The sequence below is a fragment of the Mytilus californianus genome, unplaced genomic scaffold, assembly GCF_021869535.1.
Source record: "Mytilus californianus isolate M0D057914Y unplaced genomic scaffold, xbMytCali1.0.p SCAF_14, whole genome shotgun sequence".
Taxonomy (NCBI): Eukaryota; Metazoa; Mollusca; class Bivalvia; order Mytilida; family Mytilidae; genus Mytilus; species Mytilus californianus.
The window spans coordinates 9,932,003-9,957,263 of NW_026262626.1; the positions used below are offsets into that span (position 1 = coordinate 9,932,003).

Consider the following 25,261-nt stretch of genomic DNA (forward strand, 5'->3'; position numbering starts at 1 on the left):
AGCCAAATTAGTTTTAGTCAAGGTGTTTGGTACCACCTTAATAGATTTATTAAGTTATTTTTGAAAGTTCAAAAAACCGCTGGGCTATACTATAACATTATTCAAATTAGGTGTTTAAATTTTGATTGAAATATTGATAAAGGAAGGAGTCATTTAACTAATCTGGTGTTTAAGAATACACCCGATAATATCACGATTACATTTAAATTTTAAATTGAAACAATTGTATCCAACCGTCATTTTTGGGTCGTCTGACCCTTTAGATAGGGCATTATTCTATGTAAAATATTTTCAATAACACATCTCAATTCTGGTGCTTTGTTAAAATGCATATACATGTATATCCTGTTTAAATGTTTGTGTATAATATAATGGTTGACGGAAATGTCTAAACTCTGTGTGGTAGTTTGTGGATGTCTTTTTCTTTTGTTGAAAGGTATGTAAGGACTTTGAATAGACAGAAAGTTCATTGATGTATATTCAACGTCTGGAAAGTAATCGTTATGAATCGTCCAAAGAAATGATATTCAAATTTACATAATAAAGTTTTTTCGAGTAGAAGTCTAATGGAAAGTTACCTCTATGCAAGAAGACCAGTGACTCAATTTGGAATTATTTTGAAGAGCGCGTATCCGGATATAGAGTGAATAAAAGAAGTATGACGACTTCTGCTTAATATGGTTCGGAAAATTACTGTTGCAATAGGTCCCTATCCTCTATACAGATATGTATAGACATTTAATCATTTGTAATTTTAAGTATTCATTTCGAACGATATGAAATGTACTGCATTTCACGGATTTAGCACTAAAGATTGACGAAACCTTGTGAAATTTTAAAGTAAAAGAGTCCAGATGATGTATCAAAATGACTTTTCAATAAAATAATTGGAAACCTGGAAACCATATTTGATTCTTTCAAGGAAATACTCCAAAAATAGATTTAATTCTATGTTCTCAGTTATTCAGAGAAATATGTTTTAATCTCTTGGTTTCACAATATATGGTTGCCAAATATTTTTACATAATACAATCGGGAGTACTCCAGGAATTTTTGCAATTTATCTTTAGTTTGATTCAACTTCATCATCCCAGTTGTATATGTTTATATGATTCGTTGGTAGGTTCAGCAGTAGAGAAATACCAAGACAATTTTGCAGCCTTCTAAAGACAGTGGGGCATTTTACTACAATATAGTCCAACGAAAACCGATATACAAACATGTTGATAAGTTATCCCATTCCTTCAGACAAAGCTGACCTTTGATCAATTTGGTTATTCCTTTTAGCCACTTTTGATGATACGGTTCCTCACGTGTTTAGGTAGCTATACATCATTAGCTTCAATTTTGTGGGTGTGAGTGTTCCTTCGGACGCAACAAATTTATAAAGTGTTATTCTAGTTTGTTTGTCATTATTACTTATAAAGTTGCGCATGCGGGTATCTTTTTTTGTCGATAGTCTCAGGATGTTAAAAATTATTATTAACCACAAGACAGTTCGGAATAACAGTATAAAGGTCACATAGTATTGTCCGAAAATTCAGGATTGATTAATGGCCTTGATTAAGAGTCTTATATAATCGATTTAAAGCAAGCACGTATTGTTTACAAACAGTAAAGAGAGCTTGAAATCACTGACATTGGTGCGATCGTTTTCCTGTTGAAGAAGTTCTTATATAACGAAAGAAAACTGTCCGGTTAAAGAAAATATTGGCTTCCGGAAAAGTTCTCCTGAGTCAAATTTTTAAACTAAATCCTTGGATCCTGACGAGGTAAATTCAGACACGTGATCAGGATACCTTCAATTCGATACGTTTACACCGGCACTGTTTTAATATCAAATTAAGTAAAATTTAATCAAGTTAAGTTTTTAAAAAATCCTGTTTACTCGTACTGACGATACGATTTGTAGAATTGTCTATTGTTAGTATTTGATTGACAGATGTTCTATCGAGCGCATTAAAAAAAAAAACAAATAACAGAAACTCATTTAAATTTACCATTTATCGACTAATAAACTAACGGGGATATTTTTAAACTCAATACTTTTAACAAAACTAAATGAACATACAATTGCATTTATGAATACTTTGTGCATAGTTAACAGTTAGGAACCACTTATGTCGGTAAAAAAGCTATTATACATTGTACAAATATTTTTATTCAATGCTGTTTGCAATTAATTGAATTGTTGAGATGTATCAATTTACCATATGCTTTAATCCCTAAATAGTTGCAAGTAAAGCAAACCCAAGTTTCTTATTGATCACAAAAGTTGCGTTTAAATGAGAAAGAGCATACTTAAAGTTGTTTTTCATTCAATGAAGACAAAGAATGAATTCTTTAAAGATTTTCTTTTTTATATTTAGAAATTTCAACGTTAGAACTAAAATCCTACTCTGCATGTTATGGCATATTATTTGAAAACTACCTTCAACCATCATGTTCGACTGGAGAGAAAATGGCAGTCGTTGGTCTCACTGCTTTGGCAAAGGAACTGAGTACATCATGTCCAATACAGGTTACAACACCGAATACTGTACCAGAAACATGCTGTCAATATAACCCGATAGACTGTTCTATACGCTACGTAGGATCCACATATAGGGGCTATTATCAACAGTGTAATGGGAACGTTGGGTGTACCATACAAGTGTCATGGGTAGAGGCAACTTGTAATCAGACTATTTATCTAGCCAGAACCAATTACATGAAAATGGATTATTATTGTATTTCAAGTAAGTGACAAAAAGATTGATCTACACATGTAAATGTCTTTTGATTTTATTGTACGAATGTAACTGTGCCATATGCAAGAAGAGGTGTAATCATTATACGACATGAATAATATAATATGTGTCCATACTCAGCATACTGACATGTAAAAGCAGACTGAAAATGAATATTGTTGTATTATTCAAGTATTCACCAATTACACGATTTTAAAACAATATGATACTAACTTTCTGTAAGTTGACAATATAGAAGAACACGGAATTCCATTTTAAGCAAGATATGTTTATGAGACAGTCATTTTGGCTTCTTGGTATCGTTTAGTCTTATACTATCGACCACACTCACATCTATGGCAAGCTTTATATGTAAGCTGTACAAATTTTGATTATATTAAATAAAGACGCCTAAATATCTGACACTTATCTTTAAAATACTTATTTTTTTATAATCATTGTATATGTTTAAAGAAGATTTTGGGTATACATGGATGAGATAGCACCCACGCAACATAAAAACTTCTAGAAGCTACTTCAATAGACAAGTGTCTATACAATATATCAAGTTTTTAATCGCCTAAGAACCACAACAGAAATACATGAAATAAAAAGCACTTTTAAAGATCAGACATGCACTTTCTATTTCCCAAAATGAATATGTGTATTGTTGCCCTGAGTTTAGAAACGAATGAATAAATAAACAGAGGTCATCAAAGATCTGTCTTACTAAAAAAACAAATATGTATTGTCATTTCACCAGATCTAACATGTTCTTGATAACTTGGCATTATTTTGCTTTTTCAGATCAAGGTTTAGACCCTTGTTCAAGTTTAAACACAAAAGACAGCCGAGTTTTTCTATGGAACCCGGGATACCCCTCATCCCCTCTAACAGGATCTACAGCCTGCACATGCTCAATTGAGGCGTCATGTGACTCTACTGTAAGGTTAACCGCACTAGACCTTAGACTTGGTTCCAGTACAGTTTGTAATCAAAGTATAACAATAACTGATGGAGATACAGTAATGGCGTTTGACTGTAATGATAACAACGATTACCTACCTACAACACTCTATGTCAGTACCTCTCATTTCATACAGATACAGATCACTAATAACTTAGGATCAGCAGATGGATATTATTTTATTTTACTAGAAGGTATTTTTGCAAGTATACTCTAATTTGAGAGATTTATTTACATGACTCATGCATGTAAACATATAATGCTAATGATTATTAATCGTCGCGCATCTGTCAAACTTGGATCTTCTCTTATATGACTATACAAAAAGTAAATTACAAACATAATCCGATAGAAATGGAAGCATGTAAAAGCGAAAAAAAAGTATCCACAAAAAAACAAATTGGATTACAGTTCCCATTTTATAGTTCATTAGAAATGTTTATTTTGATTTGTTCTTAATTACTCTAAAAAGACCACTGGAAACTTAATCAAACCTTAATCCAACCAAAACAAATAATTAAGTTTGCTATATTCTAATTGTGAATTTTCCATATATGATTAGCTTTTTTCCTTCTTTTTAATAGTTTTATGCCACAAACTACGATTTTAACCTGACTTTTAAGTTGTATTGTTTTGAAGAAACATCAACAATGCTCGGAATCGTAGTTTTATAAAGAATGGATTGTAATATTTATTTGTAAACTATTTACGATATGTTTCTTTTCTCTTTATACATTTGGAAATTATATTTTCATCGATCTATTGAATACGATTGATACCATATTTGCTTGAGATTTAGGCATTTGTTTTACACACAATACCACTTGCTCTTTTTAAAATATTTGACTTGATATTCAAATAATAATAATTATAATACATCATCAAGTTAAAAAGCGTTTTTCTTATGGAATCGTTAATCAATATCTCTCAAGTTGTCAAATATGATTTGATTTTTTAATGTCATCTTGGTATCTTCCGCCTCTTTTTTGTAGTTTTTGTATTTTTTTTTTTATTTTTCTTTTGACCATGATGTTGGTTGTGGATCTTTGACTTACATGACCCTAGTCTGTTATACAATTAACGTGCTCGTTACATGAATAACCTCTGTTATAATGGCAATGTTTAGTACATAAGGAAACTATTTGACGTGATTTTCCCGTGTTTAATTTGAACTCTTAAATTTTTCTTTAACAGGAACTTCTCCTGGCGCAGAACTAACATTATCGTGTGCCAGTACAGCGCAATCTACACCTGTTGTACCTTCCACTAGTTTACCAGTTTGTCCAAGTACTGATCTCACAACTGAGAGTATAACAACGCCGCCAGACACTACTACAGACGATAACATTAGTTCAGCTGCTCCTACTTCATCAGTTAAAAGTACCACTGTCGAGTCAACGACAACTACTTCTGTTGTTCGCACAGACTCTTCAACACCTGACGTCATCACTGTTGTGTCTACCACTGGCGGGAAAACAATTACTGCTGGTACAGGCACAGAGATAACAGTTTCCATGGCAAGTGAAATCACCATGACAACTACCAGTGGAACAAAAGGGACCGAAGAAACAGTTACAAAATCGAATACAGCAACGACTAATGAAAACACAACACCAAGTGGCATGACAGCAAAGGGAACTTTGGCAATGATATCGAATTTAACAGACGATACTAATTCACAGCCAACCACCTCAAAAACAACGACTAATACTTCAATAACGCAACCAGTCTTTGTTTCTCTTGGGTGGACATCAACAGAAAAAGATATGAGTGCTAATATAACTTTCACGACATTATCCTCAGTCAGTGAGAGTTTACAAACGACACTTTCTGGTCTACCTGAGCAGACGACACGAACTAATGTAACAGATACTGACAAGGAGGAATCGTCACCAACTAGTACCAAGTGTAAGTAATCAAGGTAAAAAGTGTCAAATGTAAGTAATCATGGTAAAAAGTAGCAAGTGTGTAAGTAATTATGGTAAAAAGTGACAAGTGTAAGTAATCATGGTAAAAATGCACAAAGAACATAAATAAAAGAGATGTGGAGTATTCGTCAATGAAACAGAAACCCAACGACATGATTACTAAATTAGATCCATAGGACAACATGATAGTCTGCAACAATAGAGAAATGACTATACAATATGTCGTTATAAATTGAACCGATCCTTAAACATATTTTAAAACGGGACTATATCAACTACAAATTCTCCAAAATACCAAAAAATAAATAAATAGAGATAAAACAAAATTCTTCCACTGACGATGTTTCTGACAAAGGACCGGAACGTGCATTTGAAGGGGTAAAACTAGTTTTTTTCAGATATCAACTTTCCCCCTTATTTAGATTTTGATTAAATAACAATAGTATTAGTAAAATTCTTGGTACTAGATTTTTTTACATAGATCGTGCTTATAACCTATTTGAATGACTTACATTCTACCTATGTATTATATCCTAAAAATAAAAGTGCTACGACGAAACAAAAATAATGATATATCGACAAGTTAAAAGACAAACTTGAAAAGATTATAAAAAGAAAATACAGAAAAGACACAAAAAACTGTAACACTTATACTCCACTGGAACTCTGGTTATACCCTGATAGATTTCATGTCCATTAAAATAAATCCTTAGTTTGAGGCGTTGTTAGATATTCTATTTTCTTGTCAAAATAACTTAAGAATTCAAATATTTAGGACAAAAATTATTTCATCACATGTTCATATGTCACACATTAAAAGAAGTAATGGTTTTAGATGACTCTTTCAAGGCAGTGTTTCTTTTAGATCAACGAAACTTACGTCATTAATTGTATGTTTATCCATTTAGGCAAAAATTAGATTTATTCTGTCTTATTTTTCTGAAGAAAATTAAGAGTTAATCATAAAAAAATCCCCAAAAACCAGATGTGAATTAAAGATGTATTGGGAAAGTGTTCCGAAAGCTGTTGATTTAACTACCTAGTAACATGTCTTGATTTCAAATGGCTTTGAAATTAGTACTAGTCTTTCTCGCTAGCCATTTTAATTTGATTTCTCATATCTGATTTGTTAATGTCCTCTTTTTCCGGATTAGATAACCGTTATCTTCATACCAAAGTAGGAGGGCTCTATAGGCGAGTGATATAGGGAAAAATGTAGTATTACATTTTCCAGGCTTTAAGTTGGCCTTTTGTGACCCAAGGATAGGTGAAGCAAGTCAACTTAGAAGCGCTGTGATTGGATGTAAGGGGACAATATATTTTATTATTTATCTATGAATAACTGCAGTGTGTATATTTACAATATAAATTTTGAAATCCATTGAAATATTTTCTTGAAGACTTCCAAATTTTCATAAATTTGATGTAAAATGACGGTGAGCATGGATACAATAAACAAGCTCCGTTCGAAGATGGTCATAATAGTATTTGATTTCAATTTCTAAAACAGAATAATAAAGGTTTTTATTATAAAAAGTGGTAAATTAAGAAATTTTAGTATTGTCGCCTATGGCAGAATAGATACTACCGTTTTCCCTTTAAGTAGTTCAACTTCTGTATCACTTGCATGTCAACACTGAGGTTATGAGTTTGAACCCCGCACGTGGCAGGTAATTTCGACTATAATCTTGCCACTTTCCTTCCGTAGGTCGGCGGTTCTCTATGGGCACTCCGGCTTCCTCCAACAATAAAAACCGTCCACCACGAAATAGTCAATAGTGGCGTTAAAAAAACAAATTAAAAGAACAATCAATAAATCAAACGAAAGTATTAACTATTAACTGTTGTTAAATATTCGTTATATCAACAACAAAAACAAACAACATAATAATAATTTGAAAATTACTGATTCAATTACAGGATCCCCGCTAAAAGAAGGTGAGTGAACTCGTTTGTTTCACATTGTACTCGTCAAACTCTTGAAGTCAGGACTGCTTTAACAGTAAAAATACATTTGCCACTTTATCAATTTTTAATGTATGTATTTATTTTTTTCTGCTTTCAGCTACGATCATTGGAGTTTCTATTGTATTAATTGTGATATGTGCCTTGATAATGATGTTCTTTCTTCATAGAGATAAAATTAAAGAAAAGTGTTGTAAAAAGAAGGTAAGTGAAAACAAGGTTCTGGGAAAAAAAACGAACAATGACACATTACGCAATATATTTACAAAACAGACAAAACACGGTTACAAAACGTACAAATAGATGTTTCTCATGTTTTTAATCGTTTGACTGACAGACATCATTCATTTTGAGTTTCAAAACGACAGTTTATTTCGGAATAAAACATACCACACGTGGTCTCCGTGACAACTTTTACAAACAAAACTAGCTAAAAGTTTGATTTCAAACGTTTCCCATAGATTCTCATTTTTTTCACTAGAAAGTAATTATATATGAGAACATGTTTTTTATTATAGAAACGTTCACTGTGCGAAATATTTAGTATGAAACGAATTGTTTTTGGCTAACACATTTACAAATAGGGGGGGGGGGGGGGGGAGGGGGGGAGGGGGGCTAGGATGAAATTTGAAAAAAATAGGCAGGACAGGAGTTTTGAGTAAAAAAAAGGCAAGATGAGACATTTTGCAAAAAAAAAGGCAGGATGACAATTTATGTTAAAAAAAGTCAGGATAAACTAAAAAAAAAAGGCAGGACCGAATAGAGTGAAAAATAAAAAGGCAGGACAGAGATTACAACTAAAAAATAATGCAGGACAAAATTTTTCATCCTAGCCCCCCATAAAAATCAAATGGCAGCTCCCTTAATTGTTTTTACAAACATATAAAAACAAGATGTGACATGGTTACTTATAAGACAAATACCTCATCATAGACAAAAGGACGAGGATGTAAACAACTGTAGGTTACATAATGACCTTCAACATGGAGCAAAAACGTGTGGTAGGCTATAATAGGTCCCAGTATGACAAAATGGTAAAACATGTAAAATATAAAAATAAGGAGATGTGGTATAATTGCCAATGAGACAACTATCCACCAAAGTTAAAATGAAGTGGATGTAAGTAATTATTGGCAACAGTACGGCCTTCAACAATGAGAAAAAAAACCATACCGTATAATCTCATTATAGTCTTTTTTATACTTATATCATGAGAAATTTAGAGCACCTGAGATTACCCCCGGTTTTTGGTGAGGTTCGTATTGCTCCGTCTTTAGTTTTCTATGTTTTGTTTTGTATACTATTATTAACTCTGTTTTTTTTTCTTTTTCTTTTTTTTTTGCCATGATTTTGTCGGTTTATTTTCTACTTGTGAGTTTGAATGTCCCTTTGGTATCTTTCGCCTCTCTTTTAGCTATCTATCTATCTGAATTATAGTTTTTGCAAGTTAAAGATGGATTGAATGGATAATAAAGAATCAGTGATTTATTTAATATTTTATCAGAGCCCTTGAATGACTCCCATTTCTGATGAATGTACTATTAAACCGGAAGATCGAATTATCAAAGCACAATTTTATATAAAAATTTATGACTCAACCTAGTCTTCGGTTTTAAATTCGTTCAACAAATTATTATTTTTGTAGATTTCTGCAGAAACCAATGGAGAAGTCATTCCCTCATACCATACTATATTTGAGGAGAATTTTAACATTGACAACAGAACTAAACCACTACAGCTTCCGCCATTAATGCACCGCCTAAATGAAGGACGTCAACGAACCTTCAATGAAAAGGAATCAAAGAAAGAAAAAAATAAAAGTAAGAAGACAAAATCTGTATTGGCTAATACACAAATTCCCAAAGAACAATACGAGGGGTCGGGAATTGTTGCTGATAAGGCTATCAAACAAAAGAAAAAGAAAAAGAAAAAGAAACAAAAGAAATTATCACAGATTTTGAAAGACAGTGAACCTGAGTATACTCCAAAGCCACAATCTTACGGAAAGAGTACTTTTTCGCCTGACATCAGCAATTTTTTGGCGGATGTTGATGTGAAACAAAGGTTTAGACGTACATCCATTATAGATATAACTGATCCTCAGGGTCATTTAGAGAAATCTGTAGAGATCAATACTATAGTTAATGTTAAACCGCTAGATGTATCGTCGAATGTCTGATATAATAACGTATCATTCTCCCGCTAACAAAGTTTTGGGAATGTATAGTGATCTTCGTGTCCGTCCGTCCGTCTGTATGTTTGATTGTCCGTATGGTCTGTGAAGTGAACGGCTATACAGATATTAAAGTAACTTTATACAGTTGAAAAATAATTCCTTATGATGTGCATCAAGGAATATAATCCCGGTCCAAGAGGAGAAAATAATCGCATTTGTCAGCAACCCAATAGTCGGCAGTTCTTTGTTGACATGAATTATCAATGATATTATCAGATTTTACAAATTAACTGTTTACAAAACTTTGAATTGTTCAAAATACTAAGGATTTTTTACCTAAAAAATACATAACCTTAGCTGTATTTGGCAAAACCTTTCGGATTTTGGGCCATGAATGTTCTCTAACTTCGTACTTTCAATCCCTTTTTTTGTTTGAGCGCAACTGATTGGTCTTTTGTAGTTGAAGCATACAAAATTATAAGCTTGGTATCTTTGATGACCTTTTTTTTACTTTCTTTGATATGCTCACAGCTTTGCGGGGCAGGGGTATAATTTTTTAAGTTTCATTCACAGTTCTAGTTTATATTGTATTTATTTATCAGATATGTATTACTTTTATCTGTTTCATTAAACAAATAAAAAAACTAGAACATTTCTTGTATATATCTCACAAAACCTTATTACAATACATATTTGATGAAATAAGACAGTTTTTGGTACTATGTTATATCTTTCTTTCAATCTATGGGCGCATTACAAGTATATTTAAGTTTAACTAGAAATAATGGATCGATTTTAAGATTGTTCTTCCCGTTAAAGGAACAATAAACCAGTCTTGAATTAGTGTACGAAAGTAGAATAAGTCAATTCCCAAAATCAACTTCAGATTTATGCTTCGAGAGCGATGAAAAATAATTTGTAGCATATGACTGTCCATACTAGGAAGTCGTAACGGTTCGCTTCAATGAAGAACAGTGATGAAAAACTTTAAGCAAAAATAATATATTTATAGATTAAAACATGTAATTTTCACTATCGGCTTTTGTATCATCTCGAGACTCCGATATCAGCCCAAGGTTTAAGTCTCTGGTTAATTCTTGACAACTTTTCTATATAAATATATATCTGTAAAAAACGGAAATTCTATGGTGTCTTTCCCTTTCGTTTCAGGATGTGTTGTTAAAATTTGACGGATTTCATCTAATTCCTTTTCTTTTTCTTTCTCCTCAAGTTTTTGTAATCCACTATGCGTTGAGCAGTGTCGAAGCATAAATTCCACATCGCCCTAAATTGACAAATAAAAACAAAATGGTAAATGGATGCAAAAAAACAAAGTGCGTAACAAAATCTAAGTCACCATTATTACTCAAATTGTTTTTACCTGATTATATGTACAAAATAGTTGCGATTCCAATGACTCGGTGTTTAACATCTATTTGCAAATATTACATGCTCATCAGCACGATATACAACTGATATAATTATAGACCATTCTTTGTACTAAATCGACATGCTGAGCTGGATTTGTCCCCCAAATCGATTGATTGTATGATTGATTGGTTTCTAACGCCACTTTAAGCACGATTGGCTATTTCGTGGCGGTCCGTTTTTATTGGAAGAGGAAGCCGAAGTGTCCGAAGAGAACCACAGACCTTCGACATGAAAACTGGCAATCCTAGTCAATGTAGATTAGAGTCGAGCGCACCTTCCACGTGCGGTGTTCGAACTCACAACCTCAGTGTTGACAGGCAAGTGATACAATAGTTAGACTACTTAGACCACGCGTCCACCGAGGCCCTTTCCCCTAAATCGAACACATTATTCTGACTCCAAACAAAAACGGCATTTACTACTCCTAGACGGACGAGCTGCAAATACCATGATGAAAGTGATACTATTTTGGATGTTATGATTGGTTAAGACGCCATTCACGACGTCGGAAGGTAAATTTCTCAATTTTGGCTACAATATAAGTCGAAATGGATAAAAAAAAAATATGTTCACGCTTCCATCCGTCTGTCAATAATTGATTAACACTTGATTGGACCGTTAAGACATTTCTTTTTTATTTAACTGTTCGCTTAAAATTTAGAATTCAAAACCTTGTGGTAGGTTTGCATATGATAACGCACAATACTGTGTTACAACTGCAACAACAACTTTTGTACGATGAATTATAGTTGCTTAAATCTACATCATTTGGACCCATGGATAGTCTCATTGGCAATTAGACCACATTTCCTGATTTGATATAAAAAGGAATCATGTTGACAAGGTTTTAAATTATCTACCATATGGACATTTGGCCGGATAGCTGAAAAAAAATAGATAAATTATTACTCCCCATTCGAAGAGAGAAAAATATGAGTTCTTCCAATTTGCATTGTTCACTTCTTACAGGGTTTTTACCCAAAATAAATCAACGGATGAGTCATGTCAAACAGAAATTGTTTACTTTTCAAATACACATTGTTTTACCTTTGGTTTTCGGTAGCTTTTGGTCTACACTTCCTTTTACAATTTCTGTATCGAGCTTAATCGTAGAAAGCAAAGACCAAATACTTTGTTTTTGTTTATTTTGTCTTTACAAATTCTATGTTTAGTCTTTAGATTAGTGTTGAAATTATGTTTTTGATACCTTGAAAATCTGTCCTTGTGTTATTTTTTGTTCCACAAACATGAATCCTGGGTGAGCATCAATAGCTGCTTTCCATTCCTTTCCATGGTAACGACAAGGATCAGTTCTATTTCTGTCAATTCTACTGAGAAGTTGATTGATCCAATCTACATTTCGGTCATTGAAATTCCACAGTAAAACTGAAATTGAATCATAATAAATGATAAAAGTTTTCAATCGCGATTTTTTTTTAATTTGTTTTGCATTACATTTAATCAAATGTAGGTACTGAGGTAGAAATGTGAAGCTATAAACATAAGGAGAAGTGTCGTTGTTACCAATCAGTCAACTATCCGCCTGAGACCAAATGGCATGGATTTTAGTAATTATAGGCCACCATACGGCCTTCAACTATGAGCAAACCATATCGTATAGTAATTTATAAAGGCCCGGTTCCGACATGAAACATGTGAAACAATTCATACAAAAAAACCAACAGCCTGATTTCAGTTTGTCAACATTATCGAGATGGTATTTAATTTATACACGACCTGAAACTGACGAAGATCTTCGTAGACTAAAAGATCTTCAGATTTTTCTTCTTAACACACTGGATGTCAAACAATATATATATATTACAATATCAACGTAAATACGGATCCATAGGGGGTCACCTCTTGACGGCGTTAAACCAATCACAACGTCATAATTTACCCGCGGTGCGATAAGAGCTGATAGACAAAACACTTTCAGCCAATCAGAAGACGTGTAACAATTAGATTATTACGAGATATATTATATTTACAAATAATGTGTTGATAACGACCAACCGTACATTTGTCAGCAACTTGAAATATTATGTGATATTTTTATTTCCTCCTTCCGAAAAAATACCCCTTCCGCCTCCCCATTTAAGATTTTTTTTTTATTAAAGAATGCATTCATGGCTTTAATAATCCACATTTAAAGAGGATACTACAAAAATTGAAGGCGCTAACACAAAGCAACAACATGCAAGAGATTACGCACGGAATAACGGACGGATCAAAACATTCCAACATCAGTTATTATAATATTTTGAACGACAACGCAGATAATCAAAGTACTGAAGTACTGAACATCGGATGACCGCAAGTTCTGGTGGATGGTCACAAGCACTTGTCTCAGAAAAAAATAACATCTCTATACCTGAAATTTAGGTGAAGGTACATAGATATATTTTTTCTGAGACAAGTTCGTGTGTGAATGACGAATAAATGACAGGGAATTCAACCTCACCGTTATAACTATTATATTGTAGTGATATAATTATTTGTTATCAGTATACTCTGGTTTGTTGTTATATACTAGTATTATATTCATATTTGCATAGCAGTCATATATAATTTTCACCCATTTGTATATCATTCTTTTCTACTATTCTAATGATAGTGCAGTGCAAGTGCATGTTGGACACTCTTCTGTAATAATTCGTTTTTCTAATAGATTTGAGTAGGCATTCATATTTTCCTGCGTTAGTTACAAAACGTTCTTGAGATATTCTTCCTCACAATCATCCGATGTAAAAATGAGACTGAAATTTCTGCTGGTGATGCCCGCTAAGAAAATTATAAAATCATTCTTAAAAGTAGGTCTACATCATACACTTTTTAATCACGGAACGGTTGCCTTTTTATAACTGTTTTGCTTCGTCAAATCAAAACGACTGCTTTTCTATCGTGTCTTACATGTCCGTTTCGAAGTACAAATGTTCTTAATTTTCCTATTAAAATCAAAATAAAAAATAATATTTGTTAATATCTTTACACCAAGCGTTATCTAGATGTTTAATGTTGACTCATGTAATGCCTACCCATGTTAAAAATGAGCATAGAACATGACATGAACAAAATATTTCTTAAACAAAGTAAGATCAGATGCGCCGACAAGAAAATTATCTATGACTTGAATGTATGAAACTCCTGTCCATGCTATTCTGAAGTATTATCGATTAGCAACTTACAAAGCTAGAAAATTGAGACGGTTAACGTCCAATGGCAAATATTTTGAACTAGACCGACACGCTGAGTCGAATTTTGAACAGGTTAGTGTACACGATAACAGTCCCCATGAAGACATGTCAACCTACTCTGACCCATAAACTGACTCGTAGTCGACAAGTTTCTGCTCTTACTCATAAATGCCGCTTGCAGGGCGCAGAAGCAGTAAACATCTTTTTTCAAGTATTTAGTTTGACACGGTAGGGGACCGAAACATTCGAACATCCGCACTCGTGGCGAGGCACTACCCCGACACAAACAGAACGGTAAAAAAAGTTATTAAAAACTGATAGTAATGGCAGATGGACTGTAGCGGACTTGAGGGATAAGGGCGCAGAACTTTGATGTACGACAGTGATTTATTCAGGAGAAGGCTTTTAATATGTATACAACAACTATCTTAGAAATACGGATTTTTTTTTTCTATATAAAGACACTCACGAAGTAAATTAATAGATATTTAATGAACTCTGGTTCTTAACAATAGAAAAACAAACAAACAAACAAACAAACAAACAAAACAAATAATCAAATAAATCTGCAAGGAGTAGCACATTTAAAACCACCTGGAAAAATCATGATGCTTGTATTAAATGACTTCAATCAAATTCTGCAACTTATAATCAATTTAGAAGACCAGCATACTGATTAAATGTCTGCATTTGTATACCTCTCTTTTGTATAACTATGACAAGACCGATTAAGAGATTTTTAACATTATCAAATACAAGTCTAAAGGCTTTAACAGAATCATATGTATTTCACAGCTAGAAATTTCGTCTCACATATATACTTTTAATAACAAAGCAAATTTCCTAAACTAAATTCGTTGTTTCCCTATCCCATCCCCAAAGAGATCACTGAAGATATCAATGACAAATTTATACCTAATAAAAATGAAAACAACACTTTATAAATTGCATGCGTCCGAAACGCTTTTCTGGAGTAACCTTCATCTGGAACGCTCAAAGCCGAATATTTCAAAGCCAAGGATACTGTCGATATTTTAAAATAGGCACGTTCTTTAAGTGGTAAACGGTTTTCGAACGATCTAAACGTTTGTATAACAGCGCCATGACGTATCGGTTTTAGCCACTTATATGTCACACAATAACTTTTTGTGAATTTCAGGTAATAGTTTTACTCTAAACTCTGTTAAGGGATTCTAAGATCAGCGCCAACTGGTCATTAATGACATGTATAGTTATTTGACGTCTTTACTTCGTTGTTTGGCGTCGGAATGTTTCTTAATTTACTTAATATCATGAAATCCGAGACACAAACAATTTTAGTATAGTTTGTCATTTTCCAAACTTTACATTCAGAATTTGTTAAAATCAAGTAGAGATACTCACAAATATGTTTTATATTGGTAGAACCATCAAAATATGGCCGCAATATATTAGTCTTAATCCAGAACACTTTAGGAAACAAACGCTATTCAAACAAGAAGCAGAATCTTGACCATTAAAAAGAAAGGAAAATCATTCCAGCTCGTTTTTGATTAAAAAAAATGGCAAAATTTATAGGATATTGGATCAATCAGAATGTCAGATATCAAAATTCTGCAGAAAACTTTCAATTGCCTCGAATTGAAAGGAGTAGGTCCAGTAAGACCCCTTTTTGGCCCCAAAATATAGCAGTTTTACAAAATTGTTAAAATGTAAACTTTTAGCTATTTATTGGAAAGAAGAATACTTCTGTTACATAAATATGGGCTGTTTTTGACAATACAATGCACATGTATCGGGTACTAGCATCATTAAGTCATGCTAAATTACTGAAATCTTCACAATTTTAGCATTTGAGTTAATTTTTAGACGGTTTTCGTCTTAAATGGAAGTGGCCGCATTCGTGTTCATTCTTAATATTTAAATGTAAGTTTTATTTGATGATAATACATATCATATATAAAGGTCGAGGATGAACACGAATGCGGCCACTTTCATTTTTGACAAAAACCATCTGAAAAGTGACATATTATGGCATAATTGATAGATTTTTAATATTTAAGCCTGAATTTGAGCGTCTTTAGTGACTAAATCGGCCCAAATCCTTCAGATAAACTAATTGAATCTACTAAAGTAGACACTTGAGTGTTTAAAAAGTGTCCAAAATATTTCATCAGATGAACCTGAAATTTGAGGCCAAAATCGGCCCTTACCGGACCTACTCCTTTAACTAAAATGTAAATGGAACAAGTAATTTGGAAAGTCTTTACGAGAGAGTCTGGATGGGGTTTACGTAATAGAGAATAATGGGCAAAAATTGCAGAATAAATGGCTAAAAAAAAAGAAAAGAGGATAAAAGGAAAAAAAATAAAGAATAGAGAACAACGGGTTGCTGAAATATAAAGAGTAGAGAATAATGGCCAAAATAAATAAAGAATAGCAAAAAAATGGTCTAAACAATTAAAAAATAAAGAAAAGGAGGACCCACCATCCAGACCCTCGTACGAATTATACATACCAACATTTCCATTTTCAGCAAGAACACGATGCATTTCATCCAAGGATGCCTTTGTTGAAAACCAGTGGAAAGACTGTGCAGCAACAATACACTATATATATATAAAGAATTATAGATGGAACAATCATTATAGCACATTCAAACTGTTATTGTAAACATCGTCTTTATTTCATCAGTAGGCTGTGAGCAAGATATATTTCGCATAATATGTTATACAATAAATCTTCATCCAAAGCGCCAGAGGAAACGGTTGTAAATTCAAACACGTAATGATTATTTTAGTTTCAACTAAATGGAGAGAGAGAAAAATCATTTATATATTAACAGTAGATTTTTTATTCATGTATACAAATTGCTAAAAATATTGAACAATAAATTATTATCCATACAACTGAAATTGGGTAAATATTTTACGAGCTATTTGTATCTCCTTTGAAAACGACATTTTCATAGGCCAATTTCACCTTTATTCATTTGTATATGACGTGTTATAATTGATTTCACGTGGAATGATACTGCTTTTATTCCACTAGACATTTTTTGCCGAGATTTTGTATTTCAAGTTTTACTTCCAGATTCAAAATGTGAATAACATACACTATCTTGTTTTGACTCGAAAATCTGTAAATATAAGAATTGAATGGTGTTTGTGGATATTTATATGGGGGTGGAGTGCAGTTGCATGAAGGTCTCGTCGAGTCAGTTATTTAAAAATGACTAGTATGTAGATTACATTGAAACAATATAGAGAAGAAATGAAACCATCGAATGATTTCGAATAAAAGTATGTCAGCTTTTTCGAATGATCAAATTATCTAGATACTATCCAGTGTAAAAAAGGGAAAAGAGATTGTTTTTGAAATTGAAGGGCACAAAATAACAAATAAAGTGAATAAAAACACCAAAAATGCTACCACAGTTATAACGAGCACCACATAGGATTTCACAATTAATAAAAGTAAACTATGTATTCCGTTCATTGTTGTAGTATACAACAGGACGGTTGTTTTATCGATCTTTGAATTGTTTCACATTTTATCATACTGTTCCGTTTGTTTTATCTTTGAATTGTTTCACATTTTATCATACTGGTCCGTTTGTTTTATCGTTGAATTGTTTCACATTTTGTCATACTGGGCCGTTTGTTTTATCGTTGAATTGTTTCACATTTTGTCATACTGGGCCGTTTGTTTTATTGTTGAATTGTTTCACATTTTGTCATACTGGGCCGGTTGTTTTATTTTTGAATTGTTTTACATTTTGTCATACTGGGCCGTTTGTTTTATCGTTGAATTGTTTCACATTTTGTCATACTGGGCCGTTTATTTTATCGTTGAATTGTTTCACATTTTGTCATACTGGGCCGTTTATTTTATCGTTGAATTGTTTCACATTTTGTCATACTGGGCCGTTTTCTTTAGCTTTCATTACGGTATGCTGATTGATGAAGACCGTACGTCAACCAGTTGCATTTATTATTTGCATCTTTGTCCTTTGGTCTATGAAAGTTGTCTCGTTGGCAATCATACAACACCTCCTCATTTTTTTTATACCACCGAAATTGTACCAATGCGTCTGTGACGAGAATTCTAATACGTAGAATACCTTTATGGATTCATCATTTACAGGCAGGTTCTCTGTTGCACACTGCTTTGTCTCTACTACAGGACAATTCTTCTTTAAAATTTTGAGAAAATCTGACATTGGCTCTGTCGCAATGTAGGAAACTTTCTAAAACAAATCATATAGTTTATTGCACTTTAATTCAAAGGGTTGGGTTTATTAAAAATAGGAAGAAACAAAGTGATCAGTCAAAAACTATAATCAAATGAAAATGCACAACCAGGAAGCCTAAAAATTCAAACTCAGAAACAGTGGTTACGTCGTCTTTCATTCGCTACGTTGACCTATAAAGTTAAGGAAAGCAATGCCACCGCTGTTTCGGAGTTTTCTAAAAATTGAGCAATTCTAATCCCAACAAAACGGGGTGTGAATCGGATTTTTAAAAAATACAGTAAACAACTGCTTTTATATCTTAAAATATCATAAATGTATTGCATAAAAATAATTTATAGTAACTATATTGACTTAATAATCAAATGAAGTAAACTATATTTAAATTTGTTCAAGGTCATTATTGGCCTTAACGTTAAGTCACAATAACGAGAAACAACCTAGTATAAAACGGTCTTATAATTTGTTGCCTTCAACAGCCGACACATTAGCATGATTTTTGTCAAATATCGATCTCATCGTGATATAAAGTCTTTTCTATCTACGTATCTGTCAGCACTCTTATTTGAATACCGCGACTATGCGATCGCAACTGATACGTAGATATAAAAGCATACACACTGCGCAATATCTAGATGAAAAGTGAAACTTTCCAATAAAGATTTTCCATAAAACATATACAAATTATAGGATAACTTCCAACAAACATTCTTAATTGTGCAGAGCTGCATAACATGTTTTACAAAAGTTCTATTCTTAAATAGGGGTGCTCATTCTTCAAATCCAGCTTTTTTGTAATTATTTTTTTCCCACTTTCCACTTTTTTCCCGGCTTTTTCCAAATTTCCATACTTTTACCCCCTATTTCCAACATTCACACTTTAGTACACCCTGTATCAAACATTCGCAGTTTTTAACCTATATCCCACATCCCAAAACCGTATAATCCCTCTCTTATATCTTTAATGATTTCATGGATCGCACATCGTTCAACTTTGCGGTTATTTTCTGTGTAAATTTTCCGGTTCCAGCACCAAGCTCTAAGACTGTCATTCTTGAATCTGTAAAATATGTAAAGGTAGTTATCTGCCAAGTCACAGACAACCAAAAAAAAAGTTAATTATCAATACAGCTTTGACATCATGAGTACTGCGGTGTGGGTTTCGCTCATTGCTGAAGGTTTATGAATCTCTATAGTTGATAACTTCTACGTCATTTGGTCTCTTGTGGAGAGTTGTCTCATTCTCATTTGCAATCATACCACATCTTCTTATTCTTATATTTAAGACAGTCTGAGATAAGAAAACACCAGCTTAGATATGTTTTGTGCGATTTGGTCACTGACTGGCTTATCAAAAGTACCAAGGCCGTAACTAAAAACCAAAGAAAAGGAAATGCATGTTAAAATTTCAAATTAAATAAAAAATTGACCTAAATTCACCAAGAAACTTGTGGATTCGGGTGTCTCGGAGAGAAAATCATATATATATATATATATATATATGTTACAGTGAATTTGTATAATCAGGGATTATGTAGAATCCCTGATTTTTCAGGCATTTTGTAGAATCACTAAAATTATTAGTGATTATATATAATCCCTGAAAATGACCAGTGATTTTACATAATCACTGAACATTCTATTAATTATTCTACAAATTCCCTGAAATGATTTTAGGGATTATCAATAATTCAAAGATCCTTTGTTTGATAAAAATTAAATATAGACAAATTATCATTTGCTTTTTTCTTATTCCTTGAAAGTTTAAGTGAATAAAAAGTCCGGATTTAAATTGTTTAAAGGCTCCTAACATCTCTTATATTTCATACATATTACACTCTGTACATCGTTAAACATTAACATAGGATGGGGGCTGTTGGGCATGGATCTAGAAAATAATAAATTTAAAATATCTGACGAAAAAATGAATTTTGTAAATTGCAAAAGCAATAAAAAACTAGATATACAGAAATAAAAGTACTAGTTATCATATACATATTTCCACAAATGGCATCACATTAGTGATCATATTTGGGACTTGTTGTTGTTAAACCTATTGTACGTTAGCCATGGCGTTGTCATCTTATTTTCAATTTTCGAGTTTGAATGTCCCTCTTTAAGCAAAGAATTAAATTCACGTAGACAAATTTTATACGACCGCAAAATTTTTGCGGTCGTATATTGGTATCACATCGCCGTCGTCGTTGTCGTCGTCAGTGTCGTCTGAAGACATATGGTTTCCGGGCAATAACTTTAGTATAAGTTAATAGAAATCTATGAAATTTAAACACAAGGTATATAACCACAAAAGAAAAGTTGGGATTGATTTTGGATGTTATGGTCCCAACAGTTTGAGAATTAGGGGCAAAAAAGAGGCCCAAATAAGCATTTTTCTAGTTTCCAGACAATCACTTGTGAAATGGATCTCTCTAAAATTGTACTACAAGGTTCCATACTACAAAGGAAAGACTGGGATTGAGTTTGATGGTTAATGCTCCAAATGGGGATAAAAAAGTTTGAAAGGGGGGTCCAATTTTTTTTTAAGGGGTTCATATTTTTTTTTTTAATTTTTCAAATTTCAAATTTTTTAAAAGTTTCAAGAAGAAATCATCAATTGCACAGTATTGCGCATTAGATTTGTAAAATCTTTGACCACATTTATTTTGTGTCATAAACCTATATTATGTCAAAAATTTGATTACAATCCAAATTCAGATAGTATCAAGCTTGAATATTGTGTCCAAATTTGCCCCAACTGTTCAGGGTTCCACCACTGCGGTCGTATCAGGCTGGGCTCAGCGAAGCATTTCATTTTTAGTTGATATGCAATCTTCTTAATTTTAAGTCCATCATGGTTTACCAAGATCATAATTATGACAAAAATGTTCTAAGTGTAAATCCACAGTGTATGTTATTTGTGGTAAAACAAATGGTGTAGAAGGTTATGGAACATCTGTTTTGTGTATTTTGTGTTCCAATGAACACGAAATTCTAAATGAGAGAACTGGCTCAACTAAGACATAGAAAACATACAGAACGAAAGATTTGTTATGATTTTAATCTATTTTTACATGATTTCCAAAACCAAAGTAGAATAAAGTGAGCGACACTGGCTTTTGGGGGCCTCTAGTTTTGGTATCTTAGATGTTTGTACGTAGTTTTTATTTCTCTTAGACGTGTAGTAAAATCTAAATCAATATATGAAGGACAAGGTTTTTCAAAATGTGGATGTTGTGGTTAAATCAGATGTGCCAGGATCAAATAGATGTGCTTGCAAAAAAGCAGGGCAAACGTGCAATAGTCGATGTCACCCAAATTTAGTTTGTACAAATAGATGATTGTTTTTGAAATATTGTTATTAACATTTTAATATAATTTGTGCTTAATATTTAAGTTTATTGTTCCTTACTTTTTAATATGTTGTGCCTAAAATTTCAATGTATTGAGGTTATCATTTTAATATATTGTGCTTAACATTTTACAATTTATGTTTATAATGATGTTATAATATGATTATTTACGAATTAATGATTTAACTTTTATTCATTTTCTATAAAATAAAACTTATTTATCATTCCAGTTATTATGTATAATCCCTGACATTTTTTCTAGTGATTATACATAATCCCTGAAAATTTTAGTGATTATATATAATCCCTAAACTAACCAGTGATTCTACATAATCCCTGAAAATTTTAGGGATTCTACATAATCACAGATTATACAAATTCCCTGTAACATATATACTGTCTGTTGTTTGTCTTTTCGTCGTTTGTCTTTTTTTTCATAGTATTGTCAGTTTGTTTTTGACTGATGAGTTTGAATGTCATCACGGTATCATTCGCCTATCTTTAACAAACAGTATATCATACCATATTGAGAATCAAAATACAGCATCCGTTTAACTTCATTTGTCGCTTCGTCTGTATAATTTGGTCTGTAGGCATCGTAATTCGAACCCTGGAATATGACAAAAATAGCACTTCAGAGAGAAAGACAAAATGAAATATAATTGACCCGCCTATATTACTTGTCGGGGATGGGCCTCTGTACCTCATTTATGTTTAACTTACATTTAATTGTATTTTCCCGCATTTCGTTTACGTAAAGCTGCGAAATATTGTATTGACGGGTACGGGTCGTATGAATATATAATAGGGTCACTTATAGTAGTGACCAATGGGTGTACTTTCTGGTAATAAAGCAAACGGTCACTTTCTAGCTGTCGTGCAACTAGTGAACACTCAACTTACATTTTGGATGTATATACAATGATATTTTTTATGATTATATTTGATTTGCTAATACACACATTTTTAATTTGCAGGTCCGAGCACCTGACCCTGGAGGCACTTGGCATCGATTGACCCAGGTTTCTAGAGCTTTTTGATAGAGTATGTATATCATTTTTATCTCTAGTTGTTCCTGACCGGCCCTGACCGTCTATGAAGGTCAATGAAGGGGTATATTTAGTCAAAGTTGGTTCTGTTTGGTTGTATTTAGGACAATATACACATAGGAATTGTATTATTTTGAATTATGTATGCATTGATTTTATTAATACAATTGGCGACTATCGAGCATGATGGGCTGTCGGCAAACTTAGATAATGTTTGTGTTGTTTATATTTCGGCACGGGTATGTAGTTTTTATTAAAATAAACGAATAAAGGTTGTGATACTCACGTCAGTAAAACCTTTCTGGACGCTGTCAGCCAAAGAACTGGAAAATTTGTTGGGAGAAGTAGACATTAGGATCTTGACAGCACCAAACCACGAGCTATTATATATAGTTTTATACATGTAAACCTGGCTAACATACAGCTGAAGTGTTCCACACAGATGTTTGAATGTGTATAATACACATAGATAACAAGTAGATGTTTTATCGGTATTAACGTTCCGCTTTACCTGTTTATTTGTACCTGGCAGTTAAAATATACCACTGTACCTAGTAATGACCAATCCCTTTCTTACAAATTTGGAATATTGTAAAGTGCTCAAGGCTCAAATAATCTCTTGTTTGGTTTTATTCAAGAATTCGTTTCATTGTCAGTGAATGGAAACTGGGATCCAGTAATCTGATATTCTGTAATTTGTATTACTAAGCGTATCAGCTTTAAGATTTAAATTTTCGGCAATCAGATATAAAAAAATACGTGAAATCATTTGCTCCTTTTTGGTGTACCTTATTGCAAATTTTGAGGAAATCGTATGAACCTTTTTGGTGTACTTAATAACATTTTTTGGGGAAATCGTTTGCTTCTTTTGGGTGAACTTGATACAAATTTTGGGGTAATCGTTTGTTGTTTTTTTTTTGTGTGTGTTCTTAATAACAAATTTTGGGGAAATCTTTTGCTTCCATTTTGGTGTACTTAACTTCATGTTTACAAATTTTCGGGAAATGGTTTGCTCCTCTTTGGTGTACTTGATAACAAATTTTCGGAAAATTTTGCTCCTTTTTTGTGTTCTTGAATTACAAATGTCGAGAAATTTTACGCACCGGTATGTAATTTCAATCCCGAAAAATACGAAAACCGGAAATTTTTTTTATCGCCGTCATGTATCCTGCTATGAAATAGAGGCCTTCATAACGTTAGTTCCAAATTGAAAAAAAATATTACAGAATATTTTTTTTTTCCACTGGAACATAAATTGCAATTTTTTTTCCTTACGGAATAAAGGATATAGAATATTTGTTCCAACAGGAACAAATATTATGGCATTATTCATAACAAAGTTTCAAGGGGAACTTCTGTTAGGCGGACCAAATGTACTTGGACAGTTCAAGGTTTTTCATGACCAAAGCATATAGACCCAAACTGACTCTTCTTCCCCTTACAAGAAATTTTGTGATTCAAGATGTTAAATGAAAATGAAATGTGTATCAATTTATGACACAAAAATATCTCTATATTCATATAACAGAATAAATGCAAAGGAACCGCTCTTATTACAGCTTGGTGGTAGTATCAACAAATTATAAACTATTTCTGCAAAGAAATCTAAAAAAAAAATGCGTAATTTACCCGAAAATCCCACTGTTAATACAGAAACAATACACAAATTTACATAATAACGTTTTAGACTTAAAAATATATGTTTGGATAATTTGACAGGATCACACATGGATAGGGCAAAAAGTCTCGGTTGACTGCATTACAATTTCAATCAAAAAAAACATTGGTTGAAATCGAGAAAATTAAGTGGCAAACAAATAAGAGAAATCAAATCAAGAATAATTATCAATGTCATAACTGACAGAAAATATCTGAGATTTAGCCACTTCATAATCTAATGCATTTTGGGTAATATTTTCAAAAGAATACACAAAAACGTTGTGATTGGTTAAAAACGTCATAAACAATGGAAATTCATTATTCAACCAATGACGTGACGTTATTTAAATTTCGGGGTACGAACAATTGAAATACCCATACCTTTAGTTTCTGAAATGGCCTATTTACCTTCTAGTCCAGCGGATATTAGAACATTTGATCACTTTATGGTGAAAGTATGAAACATGTCAGAGGGAAAGATTAAGGGGGACAGACAGAATTCAAATATGGAGCCACGGGAAAAAATCCACTATGGCCGCTAAATTAAAGATGGCCGGCAGAAGGTACTGGGAATACAAC

At 32.7% G+C, this 25,261-nt stretch overlaps 2 protein-coding genes across 7 annotated transcripts in view; one reads left to right on the forward strand and one right to left on the reverse strand.

Annotated features, from left to right (window-relative positions):
- The first annotated feature begins 324 nt into the window (after nt 1-324).
- LOC127724162 (uncharacterized) lies at nt 325-10,415 on the forward strand. The gene is made up of 6 exons (XM_052231045.1): nt 325-436; nt 2,370-2,738; nt 3,537-3,890; nt 4,891-5,604; nt 7,690-7,793; nt 9,235-10,415. Exons 1-6 carry the CDS (start codon nt 385-387, stop codon nt 9,766-9,768), a joined length of 2,127 nt encoding a protein of 708 aa, XP_052087005.1. The 5' UTR covers nt 325-384; the 3' UTR covers nt 9,769-10,415.
- A 342-nt stretch (nt 10,416-10,757) lies between these two features.
- Nucleotides 10,758-25,261, reverse strand: part of LOC127724169 (uncharacterized) — a 483,200-nt gene continuing 468,696 nt past the window's right edge. For 5 of the 6 annotated variants that reach the window (XM_052231059.1, XM_052231056.1, XM_052231057.1 and 2 more), the window contains 7 exons: nt 23,310-23,403; nt 22,497-22,584; nt 19,608-19,684; nt 18,496-18,621; nt 16,891-16,981; nt 12,404-12,582; nt 10,758-11,050 (listed from right to left, as the gene is read on the reverse strand). In XM_052231059.1, coding sequence (XP_052087019.1) covers nt 10,856-11,050; nt 12,404-12,582; nt 16,891-16,981; nt 18,496-18,621; nt 19,608-19,684; nt 22,497-22,584; nt 23,310-23,375 — 822 coding nt within the window. In that variant the 5' untranslated portion in view covers nt 23,376-23,403 and the 3' untranslated portion in view covers nt 10,758-10,855. Of the gene's footprint in view, nt 11,051-12,403; nt 12,583-16,890; nt 16,982-18,495; nt 18,622-19,607; nt 19,685-22,496; nt 22,585-23,309; nt 23,467-25,261 lie in introns of those variants that run through there. The other variant, XM_052231054.1, reaches the window with a different exon arrangement.